The sequence below is a fragment of the Pseudonaja textilis genome, chromosome 1 (assembly GCF_049901715.1).
Source record: "Pseudonaja textilis isolate UNSWEBS1 chromosome 1, rPseTex1.2, whole genome shotgun sequence".
Classification (NCBI taxonomy): domain Eukaryota; kingdom Metazoa; phylum Chordata; class Lepidosauria; order Squamata; family Elapidae; genus Pseudonaja; species Pseudonaja textilis.
Window position 1 is genome coordinate 170,125,101 of NC_141990.1, and position 12,154 is coordinate 170,137,254.

The 12,154-nt window shown below is 35.0% G+C and overlaps 1 protein-coding gene across 7 annotated transcripts in view; it reads right to left on the reverse strand.

The window, feature by feature from the left end:
• The window catches only part of NBEAL1 (neurobeachin like 1), a 120,415-nt gene that overhangs the window by 85,246 nt on the left and 23,015 nt on the right, over positions 1–12,154 (reverse strand). For 6 of the 7 annotated variants that reach the window (XM_087915547.1, XM_087915492.1, XM_026696757.2 and 3 more), the window contains exons 4-9: positions 8,465–8,626; positions 7,566–7,647; positions 6,406–6,533; positions 5,338–5,420; positions 3,171–3,256; positions 1,217–1,520 (exon numbers count right to left, since the gene is read on the reverse strand). In XM_087915547.1, the coding sequence (XP_087771673.1) occupies positions 1,217–1,520; positions 3,171–3,256; positions 5,338–5,420; positions 6,406–6,533; positions 7,566–7,647; positions 8,465–8,626 (845 nt within the window). The remainder of the gene's footprint in view (positions 1–1,216; positions 1,521–3,170; positions 3,257–5,337; positions 5,421–6,405; positions 6,534–7,565; positions 7,648–8,464; positions 8,627–12,154) is intronic. The other variant, XM_087915615.1, reaches the window with a different exon arrangement.

Sequence of the window (12,154 nt, forward strand, 5' to 3'; positions counted from 1 at the left end):
TTTGATTATTTAGCAGAAGTAATATAATGTTAAACTGGTAACAGGGAAAGTCAACTTCAAACCTCATCTGATTAGGTTTAATGAAAGGAAATTGCAAAGAATTTTTTTCAGTTTCTGTATCTGCTGACATCTAATAGCCCTATAGATTTTGTAGCCTAGAAATGACAGTCCTACACTTGACCTTGGAGTTCATTGGATGATTCTGGACATGTCATTTTCTCTCATGTCAAGTTACCTCACACACACAGTGACATGTTGCACATTTTTTTACATTTCAAGGCCAGAAATCTAAACAATAATATGAATGATAGAAGCTTGCATATCTCTCCTTTGAGAAGCCAGAAAAATGTATCTGAAGGAACTTTCTACTGAACTTTCTTTATCCTGCAAATCATGCTAAGGAAAAGGAAATAGCCATCAACTGAAGCTGCCTTCTCAATATCACTGCTTTAAAGAAATGCAAGAATACAGTCCGTTGGAATCCTAAAACCAGCCTGTCAAATAATTGGTAAATGCCTGTGGGGAATCTTTTTGCCTAGAGAATAGGTATTCAATTTGCCTCTTCTGAGTGAACTGGACAAAGAATACTTAGCTGATTACAATTCTTGCAATTTGGTTCTAGTAAGCCACTCTTACTGTATATTTAGTCAGCACTTAAATTATTTAAATAGATAGAAATTGCACTCACTCCTCAGTCAGTTGAACCTCATGAAAGAGACACTTGCAGCATTGGCAGCACTGCAGAATGCTAACATCTTTGAACACAACACATCACTTGGTTCCTCTCACTAGTGATGTTCTCTTAACAACCCAGGACCAATTTGTCTAGTGTGTCATTTAAAACTGGACCCTGGATTGATATTTCCTAATAAGCCAGAAATCATAAAGCAAGGAGAAACCCTACTTTATAATTCTAGTTTTTAATTCCTGCCCAAACAACACAATTAAAAAACCTTCTACTGTAATTGTTCACCTAGTTTTTTTTAAAAAAGAACTGCGTGCAGAGGTCTACATACCCTTGCAGTTGGCATGCCCTCTGAAAATCAGGGAAAATAATTTACTATACATTATTGAAGAACTATCATTTTATTGTAGCTATGGACATTTCAGCTGCTTAATGTTGCTTGTGGCTCTAAATAAAATGGTTCTACTGACATGTGGTTCCAGCATCTCATCCTGCCTCCCTTTCTCCTCCCCAAAGGATCCTGTTACTTACTCAGCATTTGAATCTGCAGTGCAATGAACCTGCTTTCCCACTGACGGGACCTTGAGTTGGGCAAAGCCTCATGATCCGCGTTCAGCAGCTTGAAATAGTTCTCCAGTATGGTGCTGGTTTCCACTTGCCGCTGGTCTGAACTACTAGTGAGAAGAATGTGCACCACTTCCGTCAGGCACTTCAATGTCAAATCAGCCTTCCTGCTCACGTCATCTGGGTCTCTGTTATCCCACATATCATAATCTGCCAGGACACGCATCAAGACTTCCATGGTGGCAGGAGAGATGGCTTGAAGAGCATTTCTCTAAAGTTAATAATAAAAGTTCTTCACTATCAAAATAATCAGGAACAATTCCTTTTTAAGAAGTATAAGCAGGCACATGAAACAAGTTTTAAATCATATAACTTGGACAAAAGCAGCAAATTAATCCTGTGGTTGGATATCAAAGTACTTTTTCCTTTGACAGTGGAATCACATACGAACTGATTGAAGATATGTTTTGTGTTTCACCCTAACCATCAAACATGCTCAGATTGCCTAGAATTTCATGCCATCAAAATTTGGTGATAATTGCTGAGCAAAGGCAATGTTTTGCTACTTGTGTGTAGGAAATGAAGCAAAAGTTGCATAGTATGTTAACTATTAAGAAAACACAATCACAAAAGAAAGAAAAAACTCACAAAAGATGCCCAAAATTCTTATGTCTACCGAGTCATGTAGTACAATTGCTCACATTCTCTCTCTCTCTCTTTCTCTCTCTCTCTCTCACACACACACACACACACACACACACACACACAGGCACTAAGGGTCAGAAGAAAGCTTTTCTCATGAGACATCTTGGAAATTCAGACAGTCACACGATTGCCTAACAATATAAAGTCAGTTTCCTGTAAGGCCCAGACTCTCTCCCCTTCAGACAACAAGAATGAACTTTTGAAAACTGGGTATTTCAAAAGGAATTCTTTATTGAAAAGGAAGATATCCAGGAGATGTTCAAAGCATATACCTCCAGGTCCAGGCATGCAGCTTAGATAGTTAGAACCCCTCCCCTTGGTCCGGTGTGGATTTTGTCAATACAAAGAAGCAACATGTTACACCCCCCCCTTTTTTTTTCTGGGAACGTATTCTTGTAGAAAAATTATTAACATAAAATTGCACATATCTTTACATTACTTTGGTTCCAGTACATTATGCTCACCAATATCAGGAAAAATAACACATTCTTTCTCTTTGAGCTAATGGCACTATTTTATTTACTTAAGATATTGTCTCAGCCTAACCATCTTTTAGGACAAGCTATTTATAACATTTTCATTAATTATACATCTTTGCAACTGGATGAAATCAGATTACATAAGAAAAATGGAAAAGAGTCAGTTTGATTACTAGAACATCTTAAGCAGCACTGCTTTAATGTTAAACTGAGTCCTGATGAGAAAAACAAGATTAAAAATTTTAAACAAAAGCATCTTTGAATTCTAGCATACATATAATATGTATAGTTTTTCTTACATTTCTTCAGAATAATTTCAGCTGCTCTGTCATAAATTCAGGCAAGAGGAAACAAAAGTGTGGTGCTCAAGTATTGTATGACAGACTGATATAGACTCTCCTTTATTATTTTAAGCAATTAGCACATGGAATTTCAACCACAGAGTTCAATCACAGTATGTTCGACAATTTTGTTCACCTTCATTGCTCAGCTCTGTTTCCATTGGAAAGGATCTTTCTCAAAATATTAAAGGAGCATGAGTCCATTTTACCTCTGAACTAAGGTTTGTCCCATAACTTAACAATTACACACTCTACCTTGTCATAACTAGTTATTTCTACTCCAAATTCTTCACTTTGGGAAAGTGTTCATAACATACAAGCCACAAAGTGATGATGCAGTAAAGATATAAGTCCCACATCCCAATGATTAAGAAAAGGATGTTAACATTTTCTCACCTGCCCACCAGCCACAATAGCTCCAAAGAGATGTAACAGACAACATTTGAGGCTCTCTTTGAGATGCTCACTTTCTTGAAAACACTCTGAAAAGCAAAGAACAAATTCCTTGTGTATTTATTCACAAAAATCACTATCAGAAAAGGAATTACAGATTGCAGCCCTTCATCATATACAGCAGCCACAAATACAAGGGAATCCAATCCTCCCTAACTGGGCAAAGCAGGCACAACTGAAAAGCTAAGAATTGAGCTTGGCCATTTCGTCCTGCAAGAGAGATTCCTGCTCATTCTACTGGCAGCTTATACAACATATCTTTTTAATCAAACAATAAAATGTACTTTGACTATACTAGGTAAGTTTGGAAAATAAGATTATGTTAAGTATTAAGAGTAGTTTGAATAGCTAATATTCAGATTAATCTTGTAAGATATTGGTCCACTTTTCTCAATGCTGAATGAAATATAAAAGTCACTTTTAACCATAGTTTAGTAAAATATAACGAAATCTTGTTTACCAAGCCACCATTATAAATTAGAGACACCTTTCTCCCCTAATTGAAGCTAAGACTATCTGGTTTTAAATTCACACCGAAAGGTGCAGTTAATCTAGAACCAAAGCGAAAGGCTCCAGATGCTTATTCAGATCCCTACTGAAAATGAAAGGGGACTCACATCAGTCTGGCAGAAAGACATAATCCAGGAGGAAGCAAAATGGTATCATTCAGATGCTTTGGATTCCCAACAGGCCCAGCCACCCTGCTCAATGGCCAGGGATTGTGGAAGTTGTGTCCAAAATTAGCAGGATTGTCAAAGTGATAAAACCATTCAAAGGGTTACACAGTTTTTAGATATTTAAATAAAATATGTTTAACATAATGAAATGTCTTAAGTAGCCATAGTTCCCCATATTATTTTTGGGAAGGCTAATGTTTTATGGGCAAACGTGATGTTGACTCAAATTGCCATAGAAAAAAAATCATTATAATGTATCTAAATTTAAGCCTTATGTCATAGAAGGCAATTAGAACCGACCTAAATAATTTTTGCTTAGTAATAAACATTAACCTGGAAATCATTGCCATAGCAATAGATTGACCCATAACCTAGCTCCTGCCAAAACTACCACATATTATGTTTTTGGAATTAGCATCCTGAGAAGTTTCCAGTAACGGCAGAAGCCTGCATGTTAAAACTGTTAAAATCTTCAAGAGAGAGGTATAATCAAAAGCAAAACAAGTTTTGAAATAAAAAGAGCATTCAAGAGCTTCATTGTGCAAGTTAAACAGCATAGAGAGATCCACATTAACGCTGAAAGGGATTTTAACTCATGAATAATAAAAATAAAATTCTTTTTTTTTTGCCTTTTGTAAACTACATCCCAACTTCAGCAGTGGTTACAGGTTTTCTCCCCAGAAATGTATGGGTCTTACATTTCAGACTTGATTTCAAAAAAAGAAATATAGCATACTCAATTACTCTCAAAAAGTGCTGTTATTATTGTGCCAATAATTTGTAACAGTCATTTCTGCAACATTTTCCACAATGTTTAAAGGACTGCTACACTGGTTCTGAGTTTTAGATGATGAGTCTTCTTCACACTTCATGAAAAATCACTGTTCTTGGTAGTACCTATTTCAGATCTAAGCTGTTTTAATTTTAAAAAAACAGCAATTAAGCCAGTTGCAAATCTGTGACTCATGACAGATCCATTAAGAGATACACGACATTAATGATTCATATGATGACAAGTTTCTGGGGCACCTCTTGTGACCTCTCAAAAAATGATACCACATACAGATGGATGGGTGCTGTGATGTATCCTAGGACCCCCCCAAGAGTGGTGGAGGCTTGGGCAAAATACTTTCTATCGCATACATCCCATTGCTGTAGCATTGAAAATGCACCTATGTTATCCAGAATGCATCTGGGTCAATAATATCTTTAAACTGCTTAATTACTTATCATTTTCAAATTACTGATCTAAGAGAATACTTGTAGCTCAGAGTTGAACAGCAGGGTCCTTGGTGCTCTCAGAGCTAAACCAAACTCAGAGAACACCAGGACTCTGTACCTTCAAATGGAAAACTATGGAACAAATCTTATTTCTGAAAGGTTCTCACTTTAAAACAATTCTGAATGGTAGGACAATATAATAAAGTACTCACGGTAAAAGAAAGGGACAAATTCCACTGTGAGTAAAGCTGGTTTGTATTTCTGTCTACTTTTTTCAACTGTGCTCAGAATACGCCTATAATATATTGAGAGAGAAAAAACGTATTCATTTATAATAAAGCTTCAAAACAAATTTTAGTTATGGTATAACAAAACATAGGTTTATTAATAATACATTGATTTGTATAACATTTTTTTCACATGACATTCTTAAAATACCCCTTGGGTTGTTATTTCTGCATCAAGCTAATAAACAAAAACTTTAAGGGTATCTGGCTTTAACAGTGCAACTTTTATAAATATATCATCTTATTCACATAAAGATTGATATGGTCTGAACAGAAAACACAGTATTCACAAAAACAATGGGCTTTACTGATCTCCTAGAAGTGATGGCTTCTTCTGGATGATAAAAAATTATTACCCAAACTCCTATAGCTATGAACCCAGATCCAAAAGGAGCCTTTTCCTATAGAATCTTCAGGATGTGAACAATCAAACAAGGAAAATTTTAATTGATTTATTTGCTTTGGTTTGATTTATACTCTGCCTTTTGTTACGATTTCATTAGTACTCCGTTCTGCCATTTTAAATGTTTTAAAAGAAGCCAGAATTAAAACATTGTTTTAATTTATTGTTTAACGTCCTGTCTTATTCAAAAATGGGTAACCATTATTTTCCAGTCTGAATATCTGAGTGCAGCATCAGATAGAAACTTGAGTATTTATGACATAATCTGTTCAAATTTAAAGAAAGATTAGGTCCATCTAATCTCATTAATAGCATAAACTGGGTGCAGCCTCTCATTCAGTCTCTCCTGTGGTGGATGATGATACAGAAGGTCCTGATATATCTGACTGGGAGGCTTATACGATATTCTGGTAGCATATCACAAGTGTAGGCAATTTGACGGGCAAGATTATATGAGGCCCCAATCCCCTTGTCTAATTAATGTATTTTCTATTTAGCACTAACATTTTATAGGATTATATATTTTGCATCTTTATTTTAAAGACATTAAAATAACAAGAACAGAGTGTTAATATAATATTCTCACATACCCTGCAATTCTTTGCCTCCAGTTCCTATATGGATCATAAAGACTTTCACAAAAAGCCAGCGCGTGTCGCACAAACTCTTCTATAGATGTTTGATCTGCCACTTCTTTCTCTTTTGTTTTAGTCTTTAGCTAAAGAAGTAATAACCAAGTTTTTCATCAACACTTTTAGAAGTGTTTTACAAACATTTTTAATGGCTTGAATTAAAAACATTCTGTACATCTTCAGTTTGCTACCTATGTATAAAAGTATCCACGTTGCTTGTTCAGCAATCCTAACTCTAACAAACCACAAATTATATGTGAACCAATCCATGGCATATGATCACTATGAACATATAAGAATGAAAAGGTTTTAATCCTACTTGTTTCGTTTTAGCTATAACACAATCAGACAAATGTTTTGATTCTAAGGGCTGCATTAGTCATGACCTGGTGGAGCTCAACCAAATGGAGGATAAAGACACATTTAGGCAACCTCCCCCTCACTGAGTTCCCTGCCAGCCAGCCAGTCACTTGATTCACAGGCTGCTGAGATGTATGTGGTTGCAAAAGTCTTTCTCAGTAAACTCCAAGAGCTCACCAATTAACTAACTGGTATATCAAAGAATAAGAACAGCATCTGTGGCAGATTATAAACAATTTTTCAAGTTCTATACAGTCCTCACTCAATCTGCTGACTAAATAATCATTATTATTTAATAGATTCATATTCCACCTTTTTCCCTCATGAAGCTCTAACAATAATTAATCTAACAAATTATAAATAAAATACACAAATTGCATAATGACATCTCAATCACTCCCTGACATGACTCTCAACAAAAATAAAAAATGAAGTGCTTAAATAATGCTTTTGTGCTTAGTTTAGAATAATAAACATACTTCTCCTCTTTTCCCTTTCCAAAATTGCAACCTTGAAGGTAGTGAAAAAGGAAAGCACAAAACTAGAACAAAGAGGAAACATAGCAATGATTGTAGAAACACATATCCTGTCTATATCTAAATATACATCATTACAGACTTCAGTTTTAATACTTGGTTTTCAAGTGAACAGACTATTCTGAGGATAAACTTTAGCCTCAGTTTGCTCCCACTGCTTAACCCCATTAGAGTTCTAACAAAGATTGTGATCATCCTTCTGGCCATTGCATATTCATTTACCTGTTGAATGTAGAGTGTGGTCATTGTAATCACATGGTTAATATAGGAACAAGTCCCAATCTCTTCCACATTATCTAAATTTCTGAAACAGAATGAAACATGTAAGAGGTGAAGCAACTGTATGATAGCAGAGGACTGATGGAGAAGAATAACTACAGAGATTTCCAAAATTATTCTTACACAAATGTTTAAATATCCCAAAATGCCAAGTATGAGATGCTACATGTTTTAAAATCCCACCTTTCTTTGTAATATAGTCTCAAAATAATTCAGAGTAGTAAAGTATTTAGATCTGGACAATGACACTATGTAAGCTTAGACTTGATATAGTAAATGTGTTAATATCAGAATGACCAGTTATATTTTAAATAGCTGAAGCCACATATTATGCTAATTATAATATGGTTACTTCTGGCTTAGAATGATATCTCATCTTACTTTGAAAGCAACTTATGGCTTAACATGAGTTAACATGAATTGGTTCCTATTATGCCTTCTTCAACAAGCCACAGATAAATCAAATCATGACTGAACATGATTTTTTTTAAAGTATGTTGATTGGATACAGCCAGCTCTCATCAACTTGGGCAGTTCACAATATAAAAAACGAATATACAAACAAGATAAAAGCACAGCAATTTTGATAATGTGAATTCAGTTACCATAGGTATAGCCAATGTTGTAGCTTCCAGACTAATTTGATGCTATTACTTCCAAGCAATAAAAAGAGATCGAGGGGATGAAAAAAAAATGGGAAGAATACAGAAAGAGAGGAGCACTTGAGCAGGTATACTCAGAAATCAGTAAGCAAAAAAATCAAAAGAAGAGTAATGGAAATAGGGTATCCCTTTCTTGACACTCCCTGTATTCTGAAAAAACAATTAGGTGAAAAAAGATACCGGCAAAGAATGATGAAGAACTTGACTAGGAGCAGTGTCAGTGCTTGCTGTGGCTCTTCCAACCCTTCTGATAATTTCTGGACACAGTGCAGCAGCTGGAGCCTCAAAACCTGAAGAATGTTATCAGGAAGCAAAGATATTCCAGGGGGAATGTCATCCACCCTAAAATAAAGCCAGTTAATATGAGAGGCAAAAAGCAACAGTCATTGACATAATTGTAGTTTTGTACCTTCTTAGCTATGACACTATTTTCTCCAGGTACAATCTGCTTGCATGACAAGGTCTCTTAAGAGATTTTAAAAAGTTGGGGTCCAGAACATGACCATAGTGGCAACCTCCTCATTGAGCAACAGCTTTCTCCCTGAAGGGAGGCCAACTCCCACCCTTCTATGCTTTACAAGAAAAGCTAAAACCAAAACTAAACCAAATTAAAGTATAGAACCCAAGTCCGACCACATTAAAGTAAAGACTTGATTGACCCCCTACACCCTTAGAATTAGTCTGAGACCGAAGAACTATGAATTCAGGCTGGCATTCACAATGGTATGTTTTTAAACTTTATAATCCAGATTTGGAAACCCAATCAAAGAGAAAAGCAGAGAATTTGTATGACATAGCTGAGGATAGAGGGAGCATTTTTTATAGGAATTCCAGTTTTTTCTCCAAAGCAGGTGCTTGATTTTTTTAACAATATTGTAGATATTTATTTTAATATTCCTTGGAAAAAAGTTCCAGTTTCTCAATGTTAAACCACCTGTCCTATTCCTAATAGTGATATACTTAAAAATAATAATGATAATAATACTCAAACTTAAGCACATTTGATGACTGAAAATACATTGAGGATTGCAGAAACAGAAAAAAATTACAGAAATTATTCCACTATTGCATAAGTTATATTATTCATCAAGATTTTTCTCAATGTTTTCCCCCACTCACTCCAGACCTACATGTAATTCAGAGCAATAAAGTATAGCACTAGATTCCTCGTGATTAGCTAACCTCTAAACAAAAAGCTTGCTGTGAATTACTGCATTTCTATGATTGTTTTATATGAAATCAGATTCTGAAACTGAGATAAACGTCTCTATTGTGAATCACCTTAATAGTCGGCACACCTATTGTTTAACACAGTAATTAGAAAAAAGAATTTGACATATTCTTATTTACTTCCCAATAGAAAAACTCTCCCCTGCAGTAAGATTTGCACCATAGGAAGGTTTTTACCTTTTCAGATATAAATAAAACAACATGACAAAGGAACTTTGGAACATAGAAACTGATTGTAATATGGAGTGCTTGGCTTTTTCTCAATGATTTTGATCTATAAACATTCCTTACAAGCCTGCACCTTCCCACTGAATAATATAACACAACCTTGTTTTTTGAGTTGCCTTGAGAAAAAATTGGGCAAGAAAAAATATTAGGAGAATGTCTACAAGACAGGGTCAATTGGTTTCATTCTATGCTTCTCAAATATAATGGTCAAGAACAAGCTCACAAAATCCTAGAACTACAAGGGAACTGTTGAGTCACTTAGTCCTGCCCCTTCCTAAGACAGTGTCGAAACTCAAAATATTTTTGATGGGCAGCTGTCTAGCCCCTACTAAAACTTGTCCACTGAACAGAAGTTCATAATGTCCTTTCATAGCTAGCTCCTTTGTTGAATCACTCTTACTATTAGAAAGTTTCTTCAACTCTTCAACTGGAATCTTCTGTAATTTAAGATTGTTCCACATCCTGAATTCCAGGATGAAAAGTATCTTCTCTGTTACATTCTTTCAATTGCTTAACAAGTGCTGTAATATCCTCCCAATCATCTTTTCTCAAGCATCAGTTCCTTCTGTACCTCCTTGTTCTTCCATGTACTTGTTTCAGTTTCTTTAAATATTAAAGTGTGGTGCTTTAAATTAAACTCAGTAAGGTGGAGATCTGACTAATGAAGACTATAGTGAAACCATTGCTTTCCATATTTTGGGAACTTTACTTCTACTGATGAAGCCTAAAATTGCCTTTACCCAATCCATTCACACAGCTGACCCATTATCAACTTGTGGTCAACTATAATTTCTAGATCCTTCATACATATATTATTACCCAAGTCAAGTAACCATCATCCTATACCTACGGAACTGATTTATTTGATAACTATCCATTTGCCTTTATAAAAAAATCGCACCTGTTATACACAAAAAAGAGATTATCAGGCACCCAGTATTATTTTAAAAAATACACAATAGTTTTTTTTAGCAATCCATGCCTTCCATTTCAAATCTATTTTTAAATTTAGTATTTTACCACTATTATAAAAATTCATGAACAATATGGGGTAATATATTCAAAATATTCTCAGTATAACTGCATATTGAAATGGTAGCGCCTATAACTGAAAAATACATCCCATAAAATATGTTTAATATTTTGTTATGCTGATAACTAAAAACACTATTAATTAAGAAATGATAAAACAATGCAAGCTTAATTGAAAAGATATCAATCATACAGTAAGCATCCAAACTGATTTGTAGGTCTTCAAAATTACTATTGTTTTAAGAATATGTTAAAATTAGTATTGTGGTACAACTGAAGAATTCTGTGGCCAGGAGACTGTAAGTAACAATCCACCATGCTCTGTTCAGTCCAATTTCTAAAGTTGATTCAAAGAATTTACCCTCTTTTGATTGTACTGATAGAAGAGTTCCCCCAGCAAAATGTTACTAATCTTCATTCTATGTTCAGTATCCTGTTTTCAGTTGAGTCAATTTGAGTCCAACTTGAGTCAAACAATGAACATCCATCCATGATTATCAGGCTCTGATCCTACACCTGATATTCAGTGATGCAAACTGGTAATTTTAGAGTTAAGACTTCATGGTCTCAGACACTCCCTGTGTAGCTGGACTACTGTTGTGCTGCATTTGAGGACATTCCTGATCACACTACTGGGGACCAGATTTCTGTCCAATCTGTCATACAATTCCATGTCTTAACCAATAAGTAAACTCCACTAGAGACCACAGGGACTGACCTTTGAACAAGCACACAAGAATTCATTTTGCTAAGGTTGTCCTCTTTCGCCTTTGTTATTTGTATTGACTTTGGAAGTCTTGAATAGAAACATTAGAGAAGATGAAACTATAAAAGGAATGAAAATCAAAAAGGAGGAATTCAAATTACAAGCTTTTGCAGATGACCTAGTCTTTATTTTGGAAGATCCTATAGGAACAGCCTCGAAGCTGTTGGAAAAGATAGAGGCCTATGGGGAGGTGGCTGGTCTGAAAATAAATAGAGATAAAACAAAGATTTTGTCAAAGAATATGTTGCTGAAACAAAGAGAAGAGCTGGCAGAACTATTAAAAATTCAAGTTACAAACAAGGTTAAGTATCTGGGGATTTATTTGACATCAAGATGTAGTACATTGAAGGAGAATAATTATATTAAACTTAAACAACAGATAGCTCAAGATTTGAAAAAATGGGAGAACTTACAATTGTCATTAATAGGAAGAATTTCAACAATCAAGATGAACATTTTACCCAGAGTCTTATTCTTGTTTCAAACAATACCAATTAGGCTTGGAAAAGAATACTTTGAGGATTTAAATAAAATTGTCTTGAAGTATATATGGCAAGGCAAGAAAGCAAGAATAAAGTTAAAGCTTTTACAGGATGCTAGAGTTAGAGGAGGGT